Here is a 27,421-nt window from a genome sequence, read left to right as displayed (position 1 = left end):
GCCTCTTTTAAAGGACTCACCCTGTATATAAATTGCATTTGGGTAAAGTATCTTGGAGATGAATGGAATTAAAATGGCTTAGTGCACATAATCGCACACAAAATACATAGCTTCAGCTTATGGTGGGTGATTATAAAATCAGAAAGAAAGAAAGAGGAAGGAAGGAAGGAAGGAAGGAAGGAAAAGACTGAAAAGTTTTGGATAAAATCACAGCCACTATTCACTCTCACTTTATACACAGTGCAGACACCTAAAAGGTTTACCTCCAGCCTTTCTCGCAGTGCATAAAATATAATTTAAAATGCTGCCGGGGATCCTAAGGGCATTCCAGCACTGCTGGCAAGATATTTCCTCCTACCCTAGTAGAGAAATACATAACAATGTTCTTAAAAAATTAAAAATTTAAAGGAATCTGAATATATGCCCCACTGTCAATTCTCTGGGTTGGCATCATGTTATTCTCCAGTGCTCCATCAGCATGGATTCATTGTGAAATGTCTGCATAGCCTGTGGAAAAGCTGTTTGTGCATACAAGGCACAGCATATAAATTAAGATTACACTTGCTTTGGGTTTGTTCTGGGAAAGATACGCTCTCAAAGAGCGCCTCTCAGCATGGATACTGAGAGAAGGGCATAGCAAAATGTATGTGTCTCTTGATGTATATTTTATCTCAAGCAACAGTACGATTCAAAAGGACAGTAATGCTTTAAACTCCTCCATAGTAGGCCCAGGTTGTATACAGTATACCTACCGTATGTGTAAATAAATCTTATATCATAAAGACCCTGGGTAAAGCGCATGACCCCAGGAATCTCACACTGCTGTGGAGACTGGGATGGGGTATAACAAAATCCTATGCTAAACCACGGTTTAGCTTTACACAACCTGAAGCTCTCATGCTCTCCCTCTCCTTCTCTTCTGACACAGTCATGAGGCAGAGATTTAAAGCTTCAACTTCAGTTTTAGATCAACTATAGTTAAATACTGTTCATACACCCTAAAGCGTGGTTAAACTGAATTATGGCTAGTTGAAAGAAGTCAACTTCTTCTATGATTTGAAGTTGGCTTGTTTCCACTAACCATAGTTATGATAAACCACAGTTTCTTCAAGCTCAGACTACATGGCGAAGTGTGTTTATTCTAAAATGGAAGAAAAAGCTTTCTAATAACTCACAGCCATGTCAGAGAACGGGAGAGCATGTAAATCTGATATGCAAACCAGCCAAATGTGGTGCTATTCCACAGAATTTCCTTGTTCATGGGATTAAAAAGTAACATACAGAAGACTAGAAATCCTGTTTCTCAAATTTCTCTGTGAACAGACACGTGTCAGGGATTAAAGCACTGGACATTCTGAAGACATGTTCTTACTAACCAACCCAACAGCTCACATAAAAGCATGGGTCACTCTTTTTTTTAGTTTGCATTACAAAATTACTTACTTACATAGGCATCAGATGGATCACCTATCAGATGGATAGATATAGATAGTATATCTATCTGAGAGTATATCTAGCAAAACAGCTTCAGACAGTGTGGGGGGAAGCATGCACGCACACACACATTTTTTGGGAAGGCAAATTACTTAAGCAAAATACGGCAATCTCATTTTAGACATATCTACAAATGTCCCCAACACTTTTTGCTGATATAAGAACAGGGCTTGACAATCTAGTGTATTTATCCAAACTAAAATAGCCACTCGTCTGTGCTTTAGTGCCATTTTCTGTCACGCCAGCATGACAGCACTAAGTGTTTAGTTGGAATAAGTGGTTCCATGTCCTTTGATAATACAACATGGTTCCAGCATTCTGTTCACTACAATTTCAGCTCCATCAGGGGTGGCACAAGGCCCCTTAGTATTCCCAGAGATTTTCAAACTCGTGGCACATGTGCTCTTTTATGCACTCAAGTCGTCTGGTCCATTTGGACTGGGATCATGAGGGAATACAATTAGCCAGCCACTTTCTTTACACCGGCTCGCCTGCCAGTCTGTTTTGAGCCTTAGTTATTTTGATTCCCCTCCCCTCTTTTTTGATTTTTGAATTCTCTAAGACAGAAGATTTCAGCAACCTCATATTCCACACTGCACCAGAACAGAACAGAGTAGCCAGATTTGTTATGCTACTGGTAGAACCGTTCTCAACTCAAATAAAACATATTCCGATTACATAAGCGTCATAAAAGCACTCTCTATTCTGTTTGTAAATAAGACTCAAATATGAAATCCTGCCAGTAAAGAAGTAACCCGTGGGGTGAATTTTACTCTCAGTTCTACTAATTCAGACTCTCATGGAAACGTCTCAAAGGACAGAGCACTTCCCACTACAATGGGTAGAGAAAGCTGATCACATAGAACCTAAGTTTAGACAACACAACATCACACACCGAGGAGTTGACATGTAAGTGCTGTTGCTTTCAGTAGAACTTTCAAGGCTGAAGCTGTGCAAAGGATTGCAGTTGTACGCCCTATAGTATGTTTTGCAAACGAAGAACATTTCAATTTCTCTTTGGGTGACCTTGAAAAAGGGGTACATCTTCATATATGAGGCTGGCAAACTAATTTATTGTTGCTCTTACAGGAATCACTCATATATTAGGAAAACCTAAATACAATGGATTTAAAGAATGGGACTACTGTAGAGCTTTAGATTAGAGAAGGGATGTTAAAATAACTCATCTAGAAAGATCACATGCAGTATGCTGGTCAAATAGTATTTAACTTTGATTGGCATTACTTTAGATTCCAAGGTAACATTATCATTTGAGTCAGGGTGGAGAAAATTTCAGCTTCAAATCGGGAAAGCGAGTGGGGCCATCTGCTTGTCAATCACATGATGTCATTGTGATACCACATGACTGACAGGTGGGCAGGCCACCCACCTGTCAAAATCTCCTCTGTGATTTTGCAAAGTGCCCTTTGAACCAGCCTCTATCTGCCAGTGACTCACAATGTTTTCATCATTAAGAGAACAGAACAGGGCCAGAGAGGGATAGGTATTAATTCAGCTGACTATCCAGATTACAGGTGAAGAGTATGACCTGAAGCCAGACCACAATTCTGGATTGTGTCCTAAAGCAGAAGAATTATTCTAAGGATACTTAATCCCTACAATTGTTAAAGGGAAAATGCTATGCAAGAAAAATATTCCCATTCAATAGCTTCAAAATTCAAAACCTACCCACTGTTCACCCCAGGCACTGAAATGCATAAAAAGTTCCTGACCTTGCTGAGTTTCTGTGGCAGTGGCGTAGCGTGGGGGGTGCAGGGGGGGGGGCTGGCCGCACCGGGCGCAACATCTGGGGGTTAGGGTTAGGGGGCGCAAATCCACGGGTTAGGGGGCGCAAATTACTTGCCTTGCCCCGGGTGCTGACAACCCACGCTACGCCACTGTTCTGTGGATAAATCAAAGCCATATCAACTAGCAATAATGCAGCAGGATTCAAGTACATGCTGAAGTGTTTGGCAGATGGAGAATTAATATAGCAAAATGAAGTGACAGAAGCCACAAATTTGGATGAAACAGAGAAGACTGGCTGAAGAGGAGGGATTCTCAGAGGATGTGCAGAGTGCCTTAGCTTCAATTTGTGCATTTTTTTGTTTTTGTTTTGTTTTGTTTATGCTTTGTTGTAAACACCAACAAAAATCGGGGAAAAACATACATCTATGACACTTGTTACACCAAATACAAAATAAACAAAAGAATAAAATCATCTGTTTTGACAGTAAATATTCTTAAGGTACATCTAACTTCCTGTCTTCTCCATGCTTCTTTTAATATTTACAAACTTATTGCATAAATCTATCTGTTCATTTTATATTAAAGTATTATTCTCTTATATCCTTGTTTCTTACTTAGTACAACTACAGAAGTTATTCAAAGGCTGCAACCAAGTTCATACTACCACAATTGATCTTAAGATAGGATTTGAAAACCTCCCATTTTGCAATACTTGTTTTCACTTATCTTTCATTTTTTTCAGCTACTTGGGCTAGCTCTGCATATTCGGCTAGTTTTTGTAACCATTCTGACCTGGAAGGGATTTTATCACTTCTCCATTTAGTCACTATTAAGATTCTCGCTGCGATTGTGGTGTATAAAAAAAAACCTTCTTTTACATTCTTAGGAATGTCTGATCCTGTAATTCCAAGTAGAAATGCTTCTGGTCTTTTTTTAAATGAAACTCTAAACATTTTTTAAAGTTCTATATAGATGTCATCCCAGAAGATCTTAATTTTTTTACATAGCCACCACATGTGCAACATAGTACCAGTTTCTACTCAACTCCAGCAAGTACTAGATACATTTTTGTACATTTTTGAAAGCTTGCATGGCATCAAATACCAACGGTATTGCATTTTTTGAAGGTTTTCCCTCAAAGTATAACATGCAGTAAATTTCCAATTTACTTTCCATAATTTTCCCCACTTTTCATTTCTATATTATACCTGAAATCCTGGGCCCATTTGATCATGGCGGTTTTCATCTCTTCCTCCCTGACTTCCCAATCAAGGAGGAGTCAGTACACCTTTGAAAAAGTTTTCGTTTTTGAGTTGACCAAATCCATTTCTAATCTAGATATTTCTGGTGCAAATCCCTTTTCCTTATCTGTTTTAAATGTTTCAAATAATTATTTTCATTATTTGGTTTCATTATTATCAATTTGTGCATTTCTTGGCTTCAAAGCAGATGTATGTTTCTATGCCCCTTCATGGATCACTGCCCCTTCATGGATCACTGCCTTGCCGTGGCGAAGGGGCTTGAAGAACTCAGAGAAGCTATGAACTACGCCGAGCAGGGCACACAAGATGAACAGGTCATAGTGGAGAGTTTTGACCAAACGTGATCCACCTGGAGTAGGAATCGGCAAGCCACTCCAGTATCCCTGCCAAGAAAACTCCATGGACAAAGACAACAGGCATATAAAAGTTATGACACTGGAAGATGAGCCCCTCAGGTCGGAAGGTGTCCAACATGCTACTGGGGAAGAGCGGAGGACAAGTACAAGTAGATCCAGAGCTGATGAAGCGGCTGGGCCAAAGCCGAAAGGACGCTCAGTTGTGGATATGCATGGAAGCGAAAGGAAAGTCCAATGCTGTAAAGAAAAATATTGCATAGGAACCTGGAATGTAAGAACCATGAACCTGGGTAAGTTGGATGTGGTCAAAAATGAGATGGCAAGAATAAATATTGACATCCTGGGCATCAGTGAGCTAAAATGGACGGGAATGGGCGAATTCAGTTCGGATGACTACCATATCTACTACTGTGGGCAAGAAACCCGTAAGAGAAATGGAGTGGCCCTCATAGTCAACAAAAGAGTGGCGAAAGCTGTACTGGGATGCAGTCTCAAAAATGATAGAATGATCTCGATACGAATCCAAGGCAGACCTTTTAACATCACAGTAATCCAAGTTTATGCACCAACTACTGGTGCTGAAGAAACTGAAATTGACCAGTTCTATGAAGACTTACAAAACCTTATCGAAGTGACACCAAAGAAGGATGTTCTGCTCATTATAGGGGATTGGAATGCTAAAGTAGGGAATCAAGAGATAAAAGGAACAACTGGCAAGTTTGGCCTTGGAGATCAAAACGAAGCAGGGCAAAGGCTAATAGAGTTCTGTCAAGAGAACAAGCTGGTCATCACAAACACGCTTTTTCAACAACACAAGAGACGACTCTACACATGGACATCCCCAGATGGGCAACATCGAAATCAGATTGATTATATTCTCTGCAGCCAAAGATGGAGAAGCTCTATACAGTCAGCAAAAACAAGACCTGGAGCTGACTGTGGCTCAGATCATCAGCTCCTTATAGCAAAATTCAAGCTTAAACTGAAGAAAGTAGGAAAAACCACTGGACAGGTAAGATACAATCTAAACCAAATCCCTTATGAATACACAGTGGAAGTGAGGAACAGGTTTAAGGATTTAGATTTGCTGGACAGAGTGCCTGAAGAACTATGGATGGAGGCTCGCAACATTATACAGGAGGCAGCAACTAAAACCATCCCAATGAAAAAGAAATGCAAGAAAGCAAAGTGGCTGTCCAACGAGGCCTTACAAATAGCGGAGGAGAGAAGGCAAGCAAAATGCGAGGGAGATAGTGAAAGATACAGGAAATTGAATGCAGATTTCCAAAGAACAGCAAGGAGAGACAAGAAGGCCTTCTTAAACGAGCAATGCAAAGAAATAGAGGAAAGCAACAGAATGGGAAGAACCAGAGATCTGTTCAAGAAAATCGGAAATATGAAAGGAACATTTCGTACAAAGATTACCATAATAAAGGACAAAAGTGGTAAAGATCTAACTGAAGCAGAAGACATCAAGAAGAGGTGGCAAGAATACACAGAGGAATTATACCAGAAAGATATGGATGTCTCGTACACCCCAGGTAGTGTGGTTGCTGACCTTGAGCCAGACATCCTGGAGAGTGAAGTCAAATGGGCCTTAGAAAGCACTGCAAATAACAAGGCCAGTGGAAGTGATGGTATTCCAGCTGAACTGTTTAAAATTTTAAAAGATGATGCTGTTAAGGTGCTACACTCAATATGCCAGCAAGTTTGGAAAACTCAGCAGTGGCCAGAGGATTGGAGAAGATCAGTCTACATCCCAATCCCAAAGAAAGGCAGTGCCAAAGAATGCTCCAACTACCGCACAATTTCACTCATTTCACATGCTAGCAAGGTTATGCTTAAAATTCTACAAGGAAGGCTCAAGCAGTATGTGGACCGAGAACTCCCAGAAGTGCAAGCTGGATTTAGAAGAGGCAGAGGAACCAGAGACCAAATTGCAAACATGCGCTGGATTATGGAGAAAGCCAGAGAGTTCCAGAAAGACATCTACTTCTGCTTCATTGACTATGCAAAAGCCTTTGACTGTGTTGACCACAGCAAACTATGGCAAGTTCTTAAAGAAATGGGAGTGCCTGATCACCTCATCTGTCTCCTGCGAAATCTCTATGTGGGACAAGAAGCTACAGTTAGAACTGGATATGGAACAACTGATTGGTTCCAAATTGGGAAAGGAGTACGGCAAGGCTGTATATTGTCTCCCTGCTTATTTAACTTATATGCAGAATTCATCATGCGAAAGGCTGGGCTGGATGAATCCCAAGCCGGAATTAAGATTGCCGGAAGAAATATCAACAACCTCAGATATGCAGATGACACAACCTTGATGGCAGAAAGTGAAGAGGAATTAAAGAACCTTTTAATGAGGGTGAAAGAGGAGAGCGCAAAATATGGTCTGAAGCTCAACATCAAAAAAACGAAGATCATGGCCACTGGGCCCATCACCTCCTGGCAAATAGATGGGGAAGAAATGGAGGCAGTGAGAGATTTTACTTTCTTGGGCTCCATGATCACTGCAGATGGTGACAGCAGTTACGAAATTAAAAGACGCCTGCTCCTTGGGAGAAAGGCGATGGCAAACCTAGACAACATCTTAAAAAGCAGAGACATCACCTTGCCAACAAAGGTCCGTATAGTAAAAGCCATGGTTTTCCCAGTAGTGATGTATGGAAGTGAGAGCTGGACCATAAAGAAGGCTGATCGCCGAAGAATTGATGCTTTTGAATTATGGTGCTGGAGGAGACTCTTGAGAGTCCCATGGACTGCAAGAAGATCAAACCTCTCCATTCTGAAGGAAATCAGCCCTGAGTGCTCACTGGAAGGACAGATCGTGAAGCTGAGGCTCCAATACTTTGGCCACCTCATGAGAAGAGAGGACTCCCTGGAAAAGACCCTGATGTTGGGAAAGATGGAGGGCACAAGGAGAAGGGGACGACAGAGAATGAGATGGTTGGATGGTGTTCTTGAAGCTACTAGCATGAGTTTGATCAAACTGCGGGAGGCAGTGGAGGACAGAAGTGCCTGGCGTGCTCTGGTCCATGGGGTCACGAAGAGTCGGACACGACTAAACGACTAAACAACAAATGTTTCTATGAGCACACCTGTTTTACCCAGAATTAAGTGCTATGAAATATGCTGTTCTACGGCAACAGTTTTTAAAGGGCTTTTTTTTCTTATTTTTTTACAATAAAAGTTTTGTGGCAGTGATGATCTTTGTGAATTTTATTATAGTGGATTGGAATTACTTGACTTTAAAATGTATGGGTTAAAATCTAGACGTTGCTCCATAATCTGATGTTACATTTCAGACAATGATGAAACTCAGGCATCCACAAGCTTATGCCTCATCATGGGAATTGATTCATCACACTGTAATCAGTCTTTTGGTTCTTATCTGAATACAGATTAAGATGCTGGAAAAGATTTACATCTTTGTGCTGTAGACGGAATGCACAAGAAAAATAGATTTGACTAGTGATAGGGTTTAGCCTCAGTACCAATTACTCAGAAAGGTGACCTGTAAAAGATTATTTCTAAACTGGATTGATGCCATTTCCCTTTCTTTTTTAATAACGGAAAAGAAGACTAGAAATAGTGCAAACCTTTCCTTTCCCTTCCCATTATTTACAATAGCAATGTCAAGTTATGGCCTCTCCATAGCTGTCAACTTACAGATTTGAAAATAAGGGACCAGCAGCCTCGAAAATAAGGGATCAGGAGCCAAAGTAAGGGATTTTGGCTTAGTTTATACAGAAATCCGCTACTGATAGAACCATGCTGCTTTTGCTGCCACTGACTGTGTTTTGCAGGGGGTTGGACTAGATGATCCTAAGGGTCTACAACTCCAACCAAAGAAGAGTGGCAGACAAAACTGATGAACAACGTGGAGATGGCAAAGTTTACAGGCAGAATTAGAAACCAGGAAGAGGACCTCTTTAATAAAGAATGGGGAAAGTTTATAATTTAGTTGAAAAGCTATTGTAAAGAGTTACATACATTGGTAGGATTGACAGAAAACTCGTAGTAGAAATTTGAACTATGGATGGACGAATGATTTATAAAAATAGAGTTATGAAAGGGATGCAGAGGGGGAAATCACTACATTAAGATGCTGCACTAGTTGGGGGGTATGCAAAGCAGCACGCTGGGCCTGCCGTCGTCCTGGCATGAGGAGTTCCATCGGCCCTTCCCCACCCGAGAGAGACTCTCGCCCATGCCACCCGCGAGCCCGGCATGAGGCGGTTGCGGCACTGTGGCAGCCGCTGAAGCACCAACCTTCTGCGTCCCTCCCCATCCCCTCCTCTTCCTCCTCCCTCAGGCCGCCTCCTCAGTCGCCGCCGCCGCTGCCTCCGGCTTCCCCCAGCAGCGCGGCGGAAGTCTCGCAAGAGAGGGGCTGCCTGCCCGCTCGCTGCCGCCCGTCTCCTCACGACGCGCCCCTGAGGGGGAAAAGGGAGAGATGGAGATACGACAGCTCTGTTGCACGTTCTCTCTCGCGGCGGAGGACCCCGAGCTGCTGCTTCCCTCCCGAGCCAGGCGAGCATGAAACTCAGGAAATTTAAGGGACATCACCAAATTTAAGGGACACGGCGCTGGGATAAGGGAGTTTCCCGCCAAATAAGGGATGGTTGACAGCTATCGGCCTCTCTTAATTTTGTTATAGACCCCCAAATAGCTAAAATGTTTTCCACAAGTATCCATAGACCTCAGTATCCATATACCCTGAATGCAACCATCAGTTTTATTGTTTGAATGCACTATAAACCACTCTGGCATCTTATTTTTAAATAAATGTTTATGACCTGATCAAAGAAAAGATTCACAAACATGGCCTTTTGCCTGTTATCGTGGTTTATGAAAAGGTTAAGCGAGGACAGTGTTTAGGTAACTAGAAAAGAATGTGATGCAAGAGCCACACTGTGAGGTAAGATGTCATGGCAACAGAAAAAGAAACAAAAGAAGAATATGGCCCACAAATCATTTAAATCAGCCTGTGCTGTAATACTGATGTTAGCAACTGAGGCAATACTTTCCCTTCCAGAGTCTAGACTATGGTAGACTACTATTAAAATAATGATCAGCATAAAATATAGCTTGGCAATCTTACGCTTGTGAACTCACTTCCTTCATCCATGTTCTAACTTTTTCTTCCTTACTTCTTAATCTGTGATAACTGCAGTTTGTGCTGGTATCTGATAAATTATAGTCTGATGTGGCATCTCTATTAGGCAAACCACAGTTGCTATAAAGCAGCCTTCCCTAACCCAGTGCCATCCAGATTGTTTTTGACTACAACTCCCATCAGCTCCAGCTAGCCCAGTTGTGCTAACTGGGGCTGATAGAAGTTTTAGTCCAAGCCATCTAGAAAGCAGCCATTTGGGGAAAGTTGCTACAAACCATAGTTTGCCTCCAAACTGGAATTGGAAACCTAGTTCAGACAATGTTTTTCAATGTTGGTTTTCTGAAGAACTGAATTTTGCCTAACTCTGATGTCATGGGATACTACTGTTATCACAAAGAATGGATCAGGGAACTGGAGCATACAACAACATGAGGCAAGTCCCAGACACAGTCCTTTGGTCAAAGTAAACCATGATCTCTTTCATTTCAGCATGGGTCACAATCAGGTATTATGAGGTAGTTCACACGGTCTTTGTTCCAGTCAGCCAATCACTGGGCACAGAAGTGTCTGCTCATTTGAATATCCAGCCTTATATAAGAGTTTACCTCCAATGAAGGTTCAGGCATTTGCAGGCAGGCAGTTAGACAGGCAGACAAGCAGTCTTGCAGTCTCGGTGTATGAAACAAAATGGCTTCACGGAGACTAATGCGTAGGAGACCACGGCCACGACCACGACCACGGTACAGGGGGAAGGCCAGGAGAAGGCACACAGTCCGAAAGAGAACTATAAGGTCTGTGAAAAGATACAGAAGGCAGAAACCAAGAATTAGAACTGCCTCCAAGTTGCCAAGGAGGATCCGGTCTAACAAGTTCCGAATGACCAGAGATGCTTGGGGCATGTTGCACTCCTATGTAGATGGCATCTACAGGAAAGTGTCCGGGGAAGCTGAACGCCTAAGGAGAAAGGAGCGACGCCCCTCCATAATTTCCTCAGATGTGCAAACTGCCTTGAGGCAAGTCATGCCAAGAAAATACACCAGGCGAATTGCCTTCAGCAAGACTCGTTAGAAAAAGTATCCTTTCCCTTCTCTATGGCTGGCTTATTAAGGCTAAGAACAGAAAAGAGAAAGGGAAAGTATGGACACCAGCCTGAGAGAAATTACAATCTTCTGCCTGCCTAAAGAAGATCGAACATGGCCTTCAAACTGCCAAGGAATCCTGTAACCTACCACATTTTTTCTAAACCAGCCTCACTACCAACTATTGTTTGAAGATGAAGAAGAATCTGGGAGAGACCAGGCCCATCAACTACAACAACAATGCCATCCTAATAAAATCAACCTTCTGTTTAGGTATTTTCTGTTATGCGTGGAAGCAACTATCAGACTATGAAATACCAAAGACTTTCCATCTTTGTGAATCTGAGTCAGCAGAGAGAGATCAACCATACTTAGAAATGAAATGACTATGTGAGGTGTTTCCTGAAGGGGCATTTCCCTTGCAATAAAACAGGATTAGCAGGATTGTTCATTGCACGTCTCTTTTTTATAATGGGGTCTGAAACTCAGGGTTGGGCAGTAATTTAAGGAGAAAGAGTTTTATTGACTCAGGGAATCATGATGGAAGATAGGCCATCACTGAGGGTGACAGAGGAATCACCTGATAAGACCTGATTCTCACATTCTTTTTTTCTGATGATGTGAAAATAGCAAGGTTGTAATATGGTGGTTGTGTGAAACAGCTTTCAAAGTTACATCTCATGGACTAAGGGTTCTTACGAATTTGACAAAAATTAAAGGGTTCTCCTAAGCGTCAGCAGGCTGCATATGGTCTTCACGGTGCCATATGCTGAAAGTTCAGTTTTCTTATTGCAGTATGCCATTAAAAACAAGAAACTGCAACAACTGAAGATAGTAATTGGAATCTTTAGTTTACAAAAAGGTGGGCAACCAGTAGGTCAGATTCTCACTCCATAGGCCAACTTTGACAAGTTGGCACAATAGCCCACCTGACATTATTATGACATCAGATGATTGAGAGATGGCTTGTCCCACCCACCTGTCAAAGCCCATTGGCCAGAGCAAGTGTGGGGAACCTTTGGCCCAACAGTTGTTGCTGAACTACAATTCCCACCATCCCTGGTCATTGGCCATGCTTACTGGGGATGATGGGAGCTGTAATTCAACAACATCTGGAGTACCAAATATTCCCCTGGTACACAGCTTCACAAGCACCTGACAGCCGGCTGCTTCTCACATGCTTAGGAATATAATCAAGCAATTTCCATTGAAACCACTGCCCAAATAGAGCTTGGTGCTTCTGGAACAAGGCATGCTCATTAACTCACTTTAAGTTATGATTATTCCTTTTTTGCCCCACCCTGATCTCACATATGATGTCATGTGAACATTTTTTTTTAATTGCCTCACAGACCAGAAGGGGAGGAGCTGGTGAGTCAAATGTGGCTCACAAGCCAAAGATTCCCCATCCTTGGTTCAGAGCATATTATAAACTCACAAACACTTGCCACCATACCGGTAAGAAAACAACTCTCATTGCTTGGGTTACATTTTCTTGTTAAAGAAAACACAGTATGAGAATTAAAGTTCAGCAGACATGGAAGTGATATTTCCCCCCTAAATCAAAGTTGAACAGCTTTTTTTTCAAATTAAGTTATTTACTTTCTTCCTGGCTGATGCAGCCGCTAAGCCTTAGAATCCCAAACAGGGTGTTAGATTCTCAGGAACTACTGCCCACAAATGTGTTTAAAAATTTGCATGAACAGCCAGTTTTGATAATACACTTTTATTGTGTATGCTCCACTACTGGAAGAAGCCCATAATCAGTAAATCCTGTAATTCTGAGTAAATGGTGTCCCATATTGAACCATTGAAGTTGGTCCTGGCTCTTGGTAATTAATTTCAACTAAAGGTTCCACCTTGCCGTGAAATACTTATCATGATACAATGCTAAAAACAGATAATATGTGTACAGATGCATTTGCTAAACCTGAATAACAACAGCCACAATATCTTATATCCCACCCATCTGACTGGGTTACCCCAGCCCCTCAGACCAGCTTCCAATAAATTATAAAGCGACAAAACAAAACATCAAACATTAAAAACTTCCTGAAACAGGGCTGCCTTCAGATGTCTATGAAAAGTTGTATAATTGTTTAACTTTTGCTATCTGATGGGAGGGCATTCCACAGGGCAGGCACCACTACTGAAAAGGCCCTCTGCCTGGTTCCTTGAAACTTTGCTTCTGATAATTATAGGGACAGAGCTACCTAAATTGTATAGAAATTTATTTACGTATGCTACTACAGCAGCAAGAATGCTACTTGCCCAAAAGTATAAAGAAGCAGAAGTTCCAGCAAAGGAAGAATGGATACAAAAACTTATAGAATATGCAGAAATGGCAAAACTTAAGAAATCAAGATAACAAACTTTTTATAAAAGAATGGAAATTGTTTATTAAATATTTACGGACAAATTGCAAACAGATAAAAACATTGGCAGGATTATTGCAATAACCTGCAGTTTCATAAGTACCGTATTTTTTGCACCATAGAAAGTAAGGGGAAATGTCTGTGCGTGTTATGGAGGGAATGCCTACGGGTGGCATGCCTATGGATTTTCCTCCTCTAAAAACTACGTGCGTGTTATGGTTGGGTGCGTGTTATAGAGCGAAAAATACGGTATATATTTAAAGTAGATTATTAAATGAGCAAATTAAATGAATTTGGATATGCAGAAGATATTAAAAAATAAATGTAAGGAGCCACAGAAAGTGGAGAAAGTCAAACTTTGAAATGTTAAATTGATTGTAAAACTAATGAAATGTATAAACTTGATAAGTATCAAAACTTAAAAAAGAAAAGAAAAGAAACTTTGCTTCTCGCAATGAAGGAACTGCTAGAAGGCTGTCAGAGCTGGACCTTAGTGTCTGGACTGAACGATGGGAACAGAGGCACTCATTCAGGTGTCCATAAACAACTTAAGCCCAGCACCGGGGATGGGGAACCTGTGGCTGGAGCACTTACATAATCCCTGCACACTGACAGGGCTGTTTGGGAGTTGTGGGTCTAACAGCATCTGAAGGCAGGCTCCCCATCCCTGTCCCACATTATTAAGCAACTGCACCCTCTCCGTTGCTGATGCCTGCTTTAGCCCTCCCCATCCTTATTTTTCTGCCTCATGTCTCCAAAAATAACCAACTGGTTGGGTCTAGTCACCATTTTAATCTCCCACAAGGCCCTTGGCACGTTCTCTCTGGGGCTGTGCTACACCCCTATGCAGTGCTTTTTTCTGGGGGTGCGCATACCCCTATACATTTTGGGAATCTATGTTTGGCCTCATTGAGAGGCAGTACAGTGGTACCTCAGGTTACATACGCTTCAGGTTACATACGCTTCAGGTTACAGACTCCGCTAACCCAGAAATAGTACCTCGGGTTAAGAACTTTGCTTCAGGATGAGAACAGAAATCGTGTTCCGGCAGCATGGTAGCAGCGGGAGGCCCCATTAGCTAAAGTGGTGCTTCAGGTTAAGAACAGTTTCAGGTTAAGAACGGGCCTCCAAATTGAATTTAGTACTTAATCCAAGGTACTACTGTATTTCAATATGAGTAGGAAAATGAGTACCCCTAAACATTTAAATTTTTTTTTAGAAAAAAAGCACTGCCCCTATAGAAAGGACACATCAAAGAGGGCATGCTCTATATTTCAATAGGCGCAGACTCACCTCAGCTCTGCTGCGTATTAGGCTTTCTTCCACAAATGTTGCTTTATATTTTCCGTTTTCAGCCCTGGCCCAAATTCTTCCCAGCCCCAAGTCCCTTTAGCAGACATCTTCTACAAAATGTTGTGAGTCCTTCAGAGCATCCGAGTCTCCTTTTTCTCAGTCCAGGCTCCTCAGGAATAAGTCCCAAACACCGGGAACAGCCGGTTCCTCCCAGAGCTGCCTCAAGGAAGGCTTTCCCTCAAAGAGATCCTCTGACTCCATCCATGTCCCTGGCAGGATTGAACCCACAGCTCCTCCTAGACAACCACGGGGAGCAGCAAAGTCTGTTGACACCCCACTCTAACCACATTCAATGGGACTTGTGAAATAGCCTGAAGACCACACACAGGGAAACAAGGAGAGCTTTTCTCAAATCTCTGTAGAGACTCCTTATTTAGGCAGCACCCATCCTTTCTCCACTAGGCTTCTTTCAGCTCCTTGGGGCACTTTATATACCATCTTTGTCTCCCTTCCCTTCAGCCTAAGGCACTGCAGCTGGGTTCCTTCCCAGCCACCAGGCAAGTCAGTGGAGAAGGTCCAACACTTCTTCCCTCACAGGGGGAGTCTCCAGGCAATGTCCACATGTGGTGTTCTCAGGAGTTATTGCCTGGTTGATGCAGACAGGAGTCAAGGGGCCAGGTGTGCCAGCACAGGAACAGGTGAGCCCTCATAGCCCATCACAGGGGCATTGTGGGGGATTTGCACGGCGAGTAGGCCCAGTTTTCCCCACACTGCTTAGAGCATGCTGTCAAAGCCAGTTGCCCCCACATAAGCCCACATGGGTGAGCGGGGCTAGCAAAGAGTGGAGGGGAAAATAATGATAAAATGGTGATCAAAATATCAGAAAAATGCTATTACTTCCCCAAAGACTCTCAGCCTTTTAATGCCATTAAACAGTTCAGTTTTGCTGCGTATTTAAAGTCTCTTCACACGTCATTAGGACAGAATGTGTTTCATAAAATCAGCCTGGGGACGACGACCCTTAAATACAGTTCAACAAACTGTCCAGAGTGGTTTGAATTTATTTTATTATTGTTATTATTTTGATAACTGAACCTTTGAACAGATTACAAGTTCTCCTTTATCTCAGAAGCAAAAGGTGTGGAGACTTCTGAAATAGATAATTAATCTCCATTGCTATCTATAGTTTCATAGTTAACACTGTCTTGCTTGAAGTGTAAAAACACATTCACACTTTAGAAAATGGATGATTAACTAATCAAATGACAATATGAATGGTAGACAAACAGAGAAATGACTGCAAGCAGGAGCTATTTATGATCAGCCACATTTTGTGCAATGGAAAATATATTCTTTGTCATTGCACTGCACTTTTCAGACATCTCAGGTGGCTCCTAAAACTTTCTTTTTTGTACATGTGTGTGTGCACCTTTGTGCATGTGATAGGAAACGCATTCTGGCCCAATGCAGACCTAATTTGGGAAAGATCTCTCTTCGGCCATCTTTTCACAATTTAACAAACTACAGTACTACAATTCACACAGTGCAATCCTATGCACAGTTACCTTCTGTTCAGTAGAGTTTGCTCCCTACTAAGTACTGTATATATATTTTTAAGGGACACGGGTGGCACTGTGGTCCAAACCTCCTGGACCGCTTGCCAATCGCAAGGCCAGCAGTTTGAATCTTTGGGACAGGGTTTGTTCCCATTGCTCTGTCCCAGTTTCTGCCAACCTAGCAGTTTGAAAGCACACCAGTGCAAGTAGATGAATAGGTACCACCGTGGTGAGAAGGTAAACGGCATTTCTGTGCGCTCTGGCATTTGTCACGATCCTCCATGCACCAGAAGCGGTTTAGTCATGCTGGCCACATAACCTGGAAAGCTGTCTGTGGACAAACGCCTGCTACCTCGGCTTGAAAAGCAAAATGAGCATAACCATCCAGGGGTCCTTTGCCTTTTACCATATATTTTTAGGATTGCAGCCTTAACACTCTTTCACTCCTGTACCTTAATAGAGAAGTGAAAATGAAAGGACTCTTTACATAGGGGTCACAATGACCTAACTAGTTTTCGTGAACAATGCAGGGGTAAACCCGCCCTACCCCACCCCAATCCGAGAGCAAAACTGCTGGATAAAAGAAATCTCATGGGGCCAAAGCCACAGCACTGCACCTTAAAACATGAAGTCATAATACAAGAGTGGGGCATGTTCTTCTGAATAACCCCCTAAATAATTGAGGCTATCCTCAGATATTGTGAACACAACCACATTGCTGTTAAGAATCTAAAGGAGCAGCAAAACCCAACCAGGCTGACCCCCAAACTATAACATTATATTCGGGTCTGTGAAAACTGTTACGTTATGAAAGCATGTCAATATTTAGTAATTGTTGAGCTGATAGGTTTGCTGATAATGCCTGCTTCAACGTTCACATTGGTCTATCTCCTTGATTATTAGTTGTTCTCCCTTCTATTAATGGATGCATTTATTAAAAGACTTGTGTGTGTATTAAAAGTGTGGGCGCTTGTTTTTCCTTCCTTGCCTCACAGGGAACAATCCCAACAGCCACCTTCCCAACTGGTTTTAAGGGGCTCTCCAGGCGAGAATCTTGTCACGGTGACGTCACTATCGCTTTATCCTCCGAAGCTCCTCCCATTAAGAAGCCGGCATTCGCCCCGCCCCAATAGGTAGAACCCCGCCTTTTCCTTCGCTAGCCTTCCACGCGCAGGCGCCCTCCCACGCCGTTCGTTCTCCTCCTTCTCTTCCGCTTCCTGCTCTCGCCCTCCCTCTTTCCGACGCGTGCGTCGTAGTGCCGTTAGGCCGACGGGTCGCGCGCTGGAGCTTCGAATTCCGCAGCCGGCGCATGCGCCGAGAGAGTGTGTGGCTTAAAAAAAAGCAAACCCAAGGTTGAGGGACTGTGACCATGTTGCTGCAGCCGCCGCGACTTCTGTAGCTACTGAGGCGCTTCCCTCCCCGCCCCTAAAGCAGGGAAGCTGGTACATGGAGTCTGCTCCTGGTGTAGCAGGTAGGGGCGGTTGCTACCCCCTCCTCTTGACGTGCCCTCTTGAGAGTGCAAGGGGGTTAGGCTGAGGAGCTGCCAGTCCAGACCCGTGAACTTGCTCCTTGGTTCACGTGTGAACCCTTGTTCACGGGTTTACCGCCGACTCAAGGGCTCCCAGCCCTCACGTGCTCTTAGTTCCCTTCGTTAATGAAATGGGTATAGTTGTCTGACTTAGAAGGTGATTGTTGAGATTCCTGTGGACTAGATGGCCCCCCGGGGTACCTTCCAACCCTACAGTTCTATGATGAATGCCTCAGAAGGTTGTTCCACTTTAAATTTAGATGAATGAAGAACAATCAACATTATCTCTACAGAATAGCCTGGTAGTGGGGCATGTCATTTCAGGGGGCAAAACTTAATTTTTGCAAACTTCTTCAGCGAAGGCTCTTAAAAATATGGGGGGTTTTGGGGGGGGGGAATTGAAATCTGCTGCTATTATTTTTTTCTGACCAAACAGTATTTAAGCTTGGTAAATCTACATTTGGTGAAGAAGCACATAAACTGCTTTTGGAAAACCAAAGAACTTTAGTTTTACCTTCTGAAAATGTAAGGTAGTGTTAAATATTAATATTAATATATTATATAACTGTAAGAATTTTAAATGATTTCTATGCAGTTTTACACACATTTTGAATTCCCAAGTCATGATACAACTTGTAAGCCCTCATTTTTTGGAATTTGAAAGTTGAAAAATTCAACATGCTTTACTGGTAAGGGCCTTCTTGGTAGTGCTATATTGATTGTGGATTACGCTCCCCAGAAAGTTTTTTCTGTCTCCTACCTTGTTCTCCTTCTGATGACTTTTTAGATACTATTTTAGTATCTAATCCTGCTATCTATTTTAATCCTGCTATCTATTTTATACTGTTTTTACTATTTTATGGGTTTTGGCCTCTCTCACACACCCTGGTATTTATATTTTAACTGACTTAATCTTTTTCAAAACCACCTTGGGAATGTAATTGTAGTGTAGCATTAAAATAAATATAATACATAATAGGGTACTCTTAGTAGTATTATCTTTTGTAATGCAGATAGTGGAACTGAGGCTAGAGAAAGTGGCTTACCTAGGGAGTTAGAATAATAGAATCATAGAATCATAGAGTTGGAAGAGACCACAAGGGCCATCGAGTCCAACCCCCTGCCAAGCAGGAAACACCATCAGAGCACTCCTGACATATGGTTGTCAAGTTCATGGCAAAGGTAAGATTTGAACCAGAGACTTCCTGATTTGTATAGCCCAGCTACGCTATACCAGTTCTCAAGTGTACTAGATTGTGTTGGTGCTAAAAGGGAACAGTGAACTTGACACTATACTTCAGGACTAGCTTGATCCTCTTTGTTGTTTTTTTCAAATTGTTTCTTAAGATTCATGGGCGCATTTAATTTGCACTTTAGCAGTGGCCTTTGCTTACGATTCTTGCTTCTATGATACCACTACTGCTAGTTACAGTTTGTACAAATATAGCATGTAGGCAAACACACCTGGGAACATAGGAAGTTGTATTTCAATAGGGCCAGTTTGTCTGTCTTTTGGCTGTAGTTTTTGTTTTTTTATGGCATTTATAAGTGATCCTGTAACAAGTTTTCAGGTTAGGACTGTTTTTTGTATTGTTTCTTTGCATTTTCTCAACCATTTTCAACTGGTGTAGATAATCTTTAACTTGCATAACACCATAATCTTAACCTTTCCTATAGTTTCATAACTTAATGGTTTTGCTATGTAAACCAATTGAACCATTTGTTCCTATGTAAATAGCATCAGGAAGGTAATTTTAATCTTGACCATGGTGTTTGGGTTTGGGTGGAAGTTAAACTCTCCTCATGCAGAGGTCTTGCCTACTGTACCTCACTCCAGCTTCTATTTACTTTTTTTTAAAAAAATGACACATTAATTACATTCACAAAAAGTTGCCTCTAGCTTTACTCTCAAATTGGCCTGTTAAAAATTGCGATGATTAGTCTAAATCTAAGGGACTGACAAACAAACTCCTACTGGGTTTGCCTTTTATGGAAGTAATATATCGCAGGAGAAGGGCTGGATGTAGCAGACCTCACAATTGGTCATCGGGTATTTCTTTACTCTTGAATCTCCAAAATATTTTATTAGCAGCTCTTAGATCCCTCTACAATTTGCCTCACATTTGCCAACTTTTCTGTGTTATTTGACTCCCTTTGTATTTCAGTTCTATTTCGGATTATTTTTGCTGATATGAGGAATCTGATATTTGAGGAATATGATATTTTGCTGATATGAGGAATCATCTTGTTTCTTAGATAATCCAGATCAAAATGTATTGATTTTGTCTAAAGCAGGATTTGATGGCTTCAAAACAATCATGGCAGTTGACACCAAACTTAAATATGGTTAATACTACAGTATTTGAAACTGGTTTCAAAACATTGGCTAATAGCAAACCCAGGCTAGCATTAACCGTAGCTAAGATTAGTGCCCTGGTTTTAACCATGTTTAACATGGGGTGGGGAAATGACCACAGAAGAGGGGCGTCAATATAGTATGTAAGCCTGAGGCCTGCTTCTGGCTCCTTACACCAGCACCCTAGTTGAGAACCACCCCGAGATCTACAGGTATAAGTCAGTAAAGGTAAAGGGACCCCTGACCGTTAGATCCAGTCGCAGATGACTCTGGGGTTGCGGCGCTCATCTCGCTTTGTTGGCCGAGGGAGCTGGCGTACAGCTTCTGGGTCATGTGGCCAGCCTGACTAAGCAGCTTCTGGCGAACCAGAGCAGCGCACAGAAACACCGTTTACCTTCCCACCGGAGCGGTACCTATTTATCTACTTGCACTTTGACATGCCTTTGAACTGCTAGGTTGGCAGGAGCAGGGACCGAGCAATGGGAGCTCAGTCCATTGCAGGGATTCAAACCCCTGACCTTTTGATCGGCAAGCCCTAGGCTCTGTGGTTTAGACCACAGCGCCACCTGCGTCCTGTAAGTCAGTATACCAATATAATAAATAATAATAAAAAGCATAGACTGGGTTCAGCAGCACTGGCTGTACTCCTTTCTATTCTTCTCATCCAGAATCCAGCTACATGTTTTATGTTCATCGCTTAGCTCTCATGTTTATTTGTTTTGTTTTCCCCCTACTACAACAGTGTCATACCGGGGGGTGCAAACCTTCTCTCTCATGTTTTCACCTTTGCTAGAAAAACACTTTTTTATTTTTTGAGGAGTTCTACATGCCCGGTTCTGTCAAGGCACATTCTCACCTGTGGTTGGTGATGTGCTAATAAGTGTATGACTGATACATGGTTGCTGGAGATCTTCCTCCTGGGACCATTCTTTCCAGCAGCAATATGTGCTGAAAATGTTGTGCTTGGCTTTGGCAATGTTAAACTCCTTAAGTGACTGCCATTGCCACTTTACCTTCGCTGTCATGTATACCTATCTCTGCTTGAGGTTACAATGAAAGTGGTGGCGGTGGTGTACTTATCATACAGAGAGAATGACGCTTTGCGTTTAAGAAAGTTGAGGAACTTGTACTTTGCAAGCCAAAACACTCAAGTCTGAAATTCCCTGTAATTTGCTTGGTCTTGTGACTTTCACTAATGCTGCAGTCCTTGGCATGCATACTTAGGAAACAGGTCCTAGTAGGGAGCTCTCAGGGCTCAATGTGTCATTTCCTCTTCTCCTGCTGGAATTTGTTCTAGGAATCTCAGGAGGTGCTGTTTGCAACCAAGAGGACCCAGCTTTGCCTGGCGTGTCCCTGCATCCTTTCCTTGATTATCAGGGCCTCATCTCCTTATCTCAAGAGCGGCTAATTTGTGGCCCTCCCGGCCTTGCTGGTTTCCAACTTGCATCATCCCTGGCCACTTGCACCATCCCTGGCAGGACCTGGCAGGAGCTAGGAGTCCCAACAACACTTGGAAAGCCACAGATTCTCTCACCCCTGCCTTAATCCATATCTAGGTGGTGTCTTAGAATCATAGAGTTGGAAGAGACCACAAGGACCATCGAGTCCAACCCCCTGCCAAGCAGGAAACACCATCAGAGCACTCCTGACATATGGTTGTCAAGCCTCTGCTTAAAGACCTCCAAAGTAGGAGACTCCACCACACTCCTTGGCAGCAAATTCCACTGTCGAACAGCTCTTACTGTCAGGAAGACCTTCCTAATGTTTAGATGGAATCTTCTTTCTTGTAGTTTGGATCCATTGCTCCGTGTCCGCTTCTCTGGAGCAGCAGAAAACAACCTTTCTCCCTCCTCTATATGACATCCTTTTATATATTTGAACATGGCTATCATATCACCCCTTAACCTCCTCTTCTCCAGGCTAAACATGCCCAGCTCCCTTAGCCGTTCCTCATAAGGCATCGTTTCCAGGCCTTTGACCATTTTGGTTGCCCTCCTCTGGACACATTCCAGTTTGTCAGTGTCCTTCTTGAACTGTGGTGCCCAGAACTGAACACAGTACTCCAGGTGAGGTCTGACCAGAGCAGAATACAGTGGCACTATTACTTCCCTTGATCTAGATGCTATACTCCTATTGACGCAGCCCAGAATTGCATTGGCTTTTTTAGCTGCCGTGTCACACTGTTGGCTCATGTCAAGTTTGTGGTCAACCAAGACTCCTAGATCCTTTTCACATGTACTGCTCTCAAGCCAGGTGTCCCCCATCTTGTATTTGTGCCTCTCTCTTTTTTTGCCCAAGTGCAATACTTTACATTTCTCCCTGTTAAAGTTCATCTTGTTTGTTTTGGCCCAGTTCTCTAATCTGTCAAGGTCGTTTTGAAGTGTGATCCTGTCCTCTGGGGTGTTAGCCACCCCTCCCAGTTTGGTGTCATCTGCAAATTTGATCAGGATGCCCTTGAGTCGTTGATAAAGATGTTGAATAAGACCGGGCCCAAGACAGAACCCTGTGGCACCCCACTAGTCACTCTTCTCCAGGATGAAGAGGAACCATTGATGAGCACCCTTTGGGTTCGGTCAGTCAGCCAGTTACAAATCCACTGAGTGGTAGCATAGTCAAGACCGCATTTGACCAGCTTCTTTACAAGAATATCATGGGGCACCTTGTCAAATGTCTTGCTGAAATCAAGGTAGGCTACATCCACTGCGTTCCCTTCATCTACCAGGCTTGTAATTCTGTAAAAAACGAGATCAGGTTAGTCTAACATGACTTATTTTTCAGAAATCCATGCTAACTATTGGTGATCACAGCATTCCTTTCTAGGTGCTCACAGACTGTTTGCTTAATGATCTGCTCCAGAATCTTCCCTGGTATTGATGTCAGACTGAATGGGCGATAATTATTTGGGTTTTCTCTTTTCCCCTTTTTGAAAATAGGGACAACATTTGCCCTCCTCCAGTCTGCCAGGACTTCGCCTGTTCTCCAGGAATTCTCAAAGATGACTGCCAGTGGTTCTGAGATCACATCTGCCAGTTCTTTTAATACTCTTGGATGCAGTTCATCTGGCCCTGGAGACTTGAATACATCTAAACTAGCCAAGTATTCTTGTACTATCTCCTTAGTTACTCTGGGCTGTGTTTCCTCTGCTGAATCATTTGCTCCGAATTCTTCAGGTCGGGCATTGTTTTCTTTATCGGAGAAGACTGAGGCAAAGAAGGCATTGAGGAGTTCATCCCTTTCTGTGTCCCCTTGTTTGCATTTCACCATCTTCTCCTCTGAGTGACCCCACTGTTTCTTTGTTCTTCCTTTTGCTATGGACATACCCATAAAAGCCTTTTTTGTTGCTTTTAACCTCTCTAGCAAGCCTGAGTTCATTCTGTGCTTTAGCTTTTCTGACTTTGTGTCTACACGTGCTGGCTATTTGTTTGAATTCCTCTTTGGTGGTTTCCCCCCTTTTCCATTTTTTGTACACATCCTTTTTTAATCTTAACTCAGTTAAAAGTTCTTTAGATAGCCACCCTGGCTTCTTTAGGCACCTTCCATGTTTCCGTCTCATTGGTATTGCCTGAAGTTGTGCTTTTAACAAACTCCCAGCCATCATGAACTCCCTTTCCTTTTAGTATTACTGTCCATGGGATCTCACCCAGCACTTCCCTAAGTTTTATGAAGTCGGCTTTCTTAAAGTCAAGAAATTGAGTCCTAGTATGCTTGGCTGCTCCTTTCCGCTGTATAGTAAACTTCAGAAGAGCATGATCACTCGCGCCTAATGATCCTTCCACTTCTACCCCACTAACCAGGTCATCAACATTGGTTAGGACCAGATCTAAAATGGCTGTTCCTCTTGTTGCTTCTCCCACTTTCTGGACAATGAAGTTGTTTGCAAGGCCAGTGAGGAATCTGTTTGACCTTATGCTCTTGGCTGAGTTTGACATCCAACAAATATCCGGGTAATTGAAGTCCCCCATTACTACTGTCTCCCTTCCTTTTGCATGCTTGGCCATCTGTTCCAGGAAGGCATCATCTATGGCCTCCGTTTGGCTTGGGGATCTATAGTAAACTCCCACAATGAGGTCTCTGTTATTCTTCTCTCCCTTAATTTTGACCCAAATGCTCTCACTTTGGCTTTGAGGTTCTAAATCTTGGATCTCTGCACAGGTATACACATCCCTGACATATAATGCCACTCCTTTCTTGTCTGGTCTGTTTCTCTGAAATAGATTGTATCCCTCCATTATTACATTCCAATCGTGGGACTTATCCCACCAGGTTTCAGTGATGCCTATTATGTCATATTTAGTTTGCTGTACCAAGAGCTCAAGCTCATCTTGTTTATTTCCCATGCTTTGCGCATTAGTGTACAGACATTGAAGTCCATTAATCATTCCCCCGTGTCTCTTATTTAAGGATTTTTTCCTCCCACCACTAGGTCTGCGTGCTGTTTGCTCCATTTGGTCTATGACATTTGGATGATCATCTTCATCAATTGATAGACTCCTACTTTCAGGAGCACTGTCTCCCTCCCCCACATTAGTCAGTTTAAAGCCCTCCTGATGAGGTTTCTGAGATTTTTGGCAAAAACATTCCTCCCAACCGTTGTGAGGTGCAGCCCATCGCTTGCCAGAAGTCCATCTTCAAGAAACTGCAGTCTGTGATCTAAGAATCCAAACCGTTCCTGTTTACACCATTTGCGAAGCCACCTGTTCACTTCCACTATTTTTCCCTCTCTCCCTGGGCCACGTCGTTCAACTGGGAGGACAGATGAGATGACAATTTGTGCATTTAATTGCTTCAATTTCCTGCCCAGAGCCTCGTAGTCTCTTTTGATCTTCTGGGGGCTATTGCTTGCAGTGTCATTGGTTCCCACATGAACCAAGAGGAAGGGGTATTTGTCAGTGGGTTTTATGATTCCTTGCAGTCGTTCAGTTACATCTTGGATCTTAGCCCCGGGGAGACAGCACACTTCCCGAGACATCTTGTCAGGCCCACAGATCACTGCTTCTGTTCCCCTCAGTAGGGAATCCCCTATCACCACTACACGCCTCCTCTTAGGTTTGGTCGGGGTTCTTCCGTGAGCTGTCCGTTCCAAGGTCGCCTGCACATTCCCTGAGGACTGACTTTGCTGATCGTCTTTATATACCTGATCAACTGTAATGAGGGAGAGATCCTCAAATGGCGTCTGTTCTTCGTCTTCCATGCTAGGGGAGAGGACTTCAAAGCGATTGTGTATTTCTAAACATTCAGAGTGAACCCTGGGCCTCCTACTTCTTTGAGTCATGTTTCTCCATATATCTGGCACCTGTGTTGGTGAACTAGCCTCCTTCTCAGGGGTGTCCCCTGTCTCCTCCTTGGTGGAGATGGTGTTCTCTGTTGCTTCCAAGAAGAGCTCCAGCTCTCTAATTCTTTGGAGCGTAGCTACACGTTCCTCCAGTTGCTGGACTTTGTCTTCTAAGAGGGCAATCAACATACAATTGCTGCAGGTAAAGCTGCCTGCAACCTTTGGCAAGATGGCAAACATTGCGCAGGAACCACAGGCGACTGCTGCTGTTCCCTCACCCTCCATCTTGAAAACGTGTCGTTGGGGGTGGCTACAGTGGTCCTCCATCTTAAAAAGCATGAAGACAGGACAAATAACCCCCCCAAAAAACCTAGGTCTCCCCCAACAAACGTTTGAGACTAGCTCGCCTAAATCTAAAAGATGGATCAAACTGCGTGCACCGCTAGGTGCGCGCCGCTGCCCTCCAAGCTCTGATAAGCTCCTCCCACAGCTAATCACCTGACTCAACAGAAGCCCTGCCCCCTCTGACCTTTGCACAGGGAGAGCAGCTAATCAGCCACAAGAAACACACACACAAGAAAACCCTTTTGCTCCTCCTTCAGCTGCTGCCCTGCAGGCTCTTGATTTGGAAGGGGTAATATAATGTGCCCTTGGTTTGGCAGCCTTTGAAGAGTGTTTGGAAATGGCTTTCTATAGAAGGCTGCAGCAGGAATTGTAGCTTGTGCAAGGCTGGAAAACAAGGAGTGGGGACAGGGAATGGAAGGGCACCCACTAGCTAGAACATGGGTAGGCAAACAGGCCCAGGGGCTGGATCTGGCCCAATCGCCTTCTAAATCTGGCCTGCGGACGGTCCGGGAATCAGCGTGTTTTTACATGGGTAGAATGTGCCCTTTTATTTAAAATGCATCTCTGTGTTATTTGTGGGGCATAGATATTCATTCATTTCCCCCAAAAAAATACAGTCCGGCCCCCCACAAGGTCTGAGGGACAGTGGACTGGCCCCCTGCTGAAAAAGTTTGCTGACCCCTGCGCTAGAAAAAGGGAAGCTTCATAGCCAGACACTGGAGAGACATGTCAGGAGTAAGCATGGACCAATGGTATCAAATAGCATGGGAAACAGCCTTATTAGAAAAACTAACCAACAAACTGACACAGGGACAAATAGAAGAAGACGCCTTCACCCCAATTTGGTTCCCCTTTATCATATATACAGCCCAACAAGACAACAACAAGAATCCCCCGACAGCATACGAATCAATCTGGCTAACCTGATTCAAAAATACATACAAAAACAATTCTCACTACAGCCAACCAAAGACAACCAACCACACCCTAAGCTACACCCCACCTCTTTCACCACCAAGGAAATACAACAAGTGAATAGTAAGAGAACCCATACAAGTAACACTGACACAACCCTTCACGCACGCTAAGTAGAATAATAGAAGCATAACCCCCACCCCCACCCCACCTGCCACTCCGTCCTTACCTCTTCCCCTTTCTTTCTTTCTTTCTTTCTTTCTTCTTCTTCCTCCTCCTCCTCCTAATCGTTTAAACCAAATCATAAACCAAGAACTCATACCGTTGACCACTGATAATGAAACATATGTTGTGGATATTTTCCCACATTTATTGTGCTATTTTTGTGATATACAAATGACAGGGAAAAAATTGGTATACTTATTTGTAGAACATCATTCTTGTTTATAAAACCCAATTAAAACAGCAAAAAAATAAATAAAATGGGAAGGCTGGCATATCGAACAACAGTATTCCACACTGCAACATTTTGTTGTGGATGTAACTTGCATTTAATTGCTGTATTTACTGATTGAAGGTTTAACCACATAGAAAAATTGGCTTGATGTAGAAGGAGGGTAACTGTTCTAGATAAAGTTCCCTTTCCCCACACACCCCAGGCTCGCTGTATTGATTAGCATTAGAATTTGATGGGGAAGGCTTCTCAAGCTTTTACCCGCCTA

The 27,421-nt window shown here is 43.0% G+C and overlaps 2 protein-coding genes across 6 annotated transcripts in view; one reads left to right on the top strand and one right to left on the bottom strand.

The window, feature by feature from the left end:
* EOMES (eomesodermin) overlaps nucleotides 1-15,470 on the bottom strand; it is a 167,210-nt gene extending 151,740 nt beyond the window's left edge. For 3 of the 5 annotated variants that reach the window (XM_082193402.1, XM_082193404.1, XM_082193401.1), the window contains exon 1: nucleotides 10,586-11,524. The gene's annotated coding sequence lies outside the window, so the exon portion shown is untranslated. Of the gene's footprint in view, nucleotides 1-10,585; nucleotides 11,525-14,727 lie in introns of those variants that run through there. The other 2 variants (XM_082193405.1, XM_082193403.1) reach the window with 1 other exon arrangement.
* A 2,057-nt stretch (nucleotides 15,471-17,527) lies between these two features.
* CMC1 (C-X9-C motif containing 1) overlaps nucleotides 17,528-27,421 on the top strand; it is a 45,568-nt gene continuing 35,674 nt past the window's right edge. Inside the window, exon 1 of the mRNA XM_082193588.1 lies at nucleotides 17,528-17,754. Coding sequence (XP_082049714.1) covers nucleotides 17,730-17,754 — 25 coding nt within the window. The 5' untranslated portion in view covers nucleotides 17,528-17,729. The remainder of the gene's footprint in view (nucleotides 17,755-27,421) is intronic.

This window comes from Podarcis vaucheri (genome assembly GCF_965113315.1).
Source record: "Podarcis vaucheri genome assembly, chromosome: 12".
NCBI classification, from domain to species: domain Eukaryota; kingdom Metazoa; phylum Chordata; class Lepidosauria; order Squamata; family Lacertidae; genus Podarcis; species Podarcis vaucheri.
The sequence above is the reverse complement of the archived record's forward strand: the minus strand, read 5'-3'. Positions and strand labels throughout refer to the sequence as shown.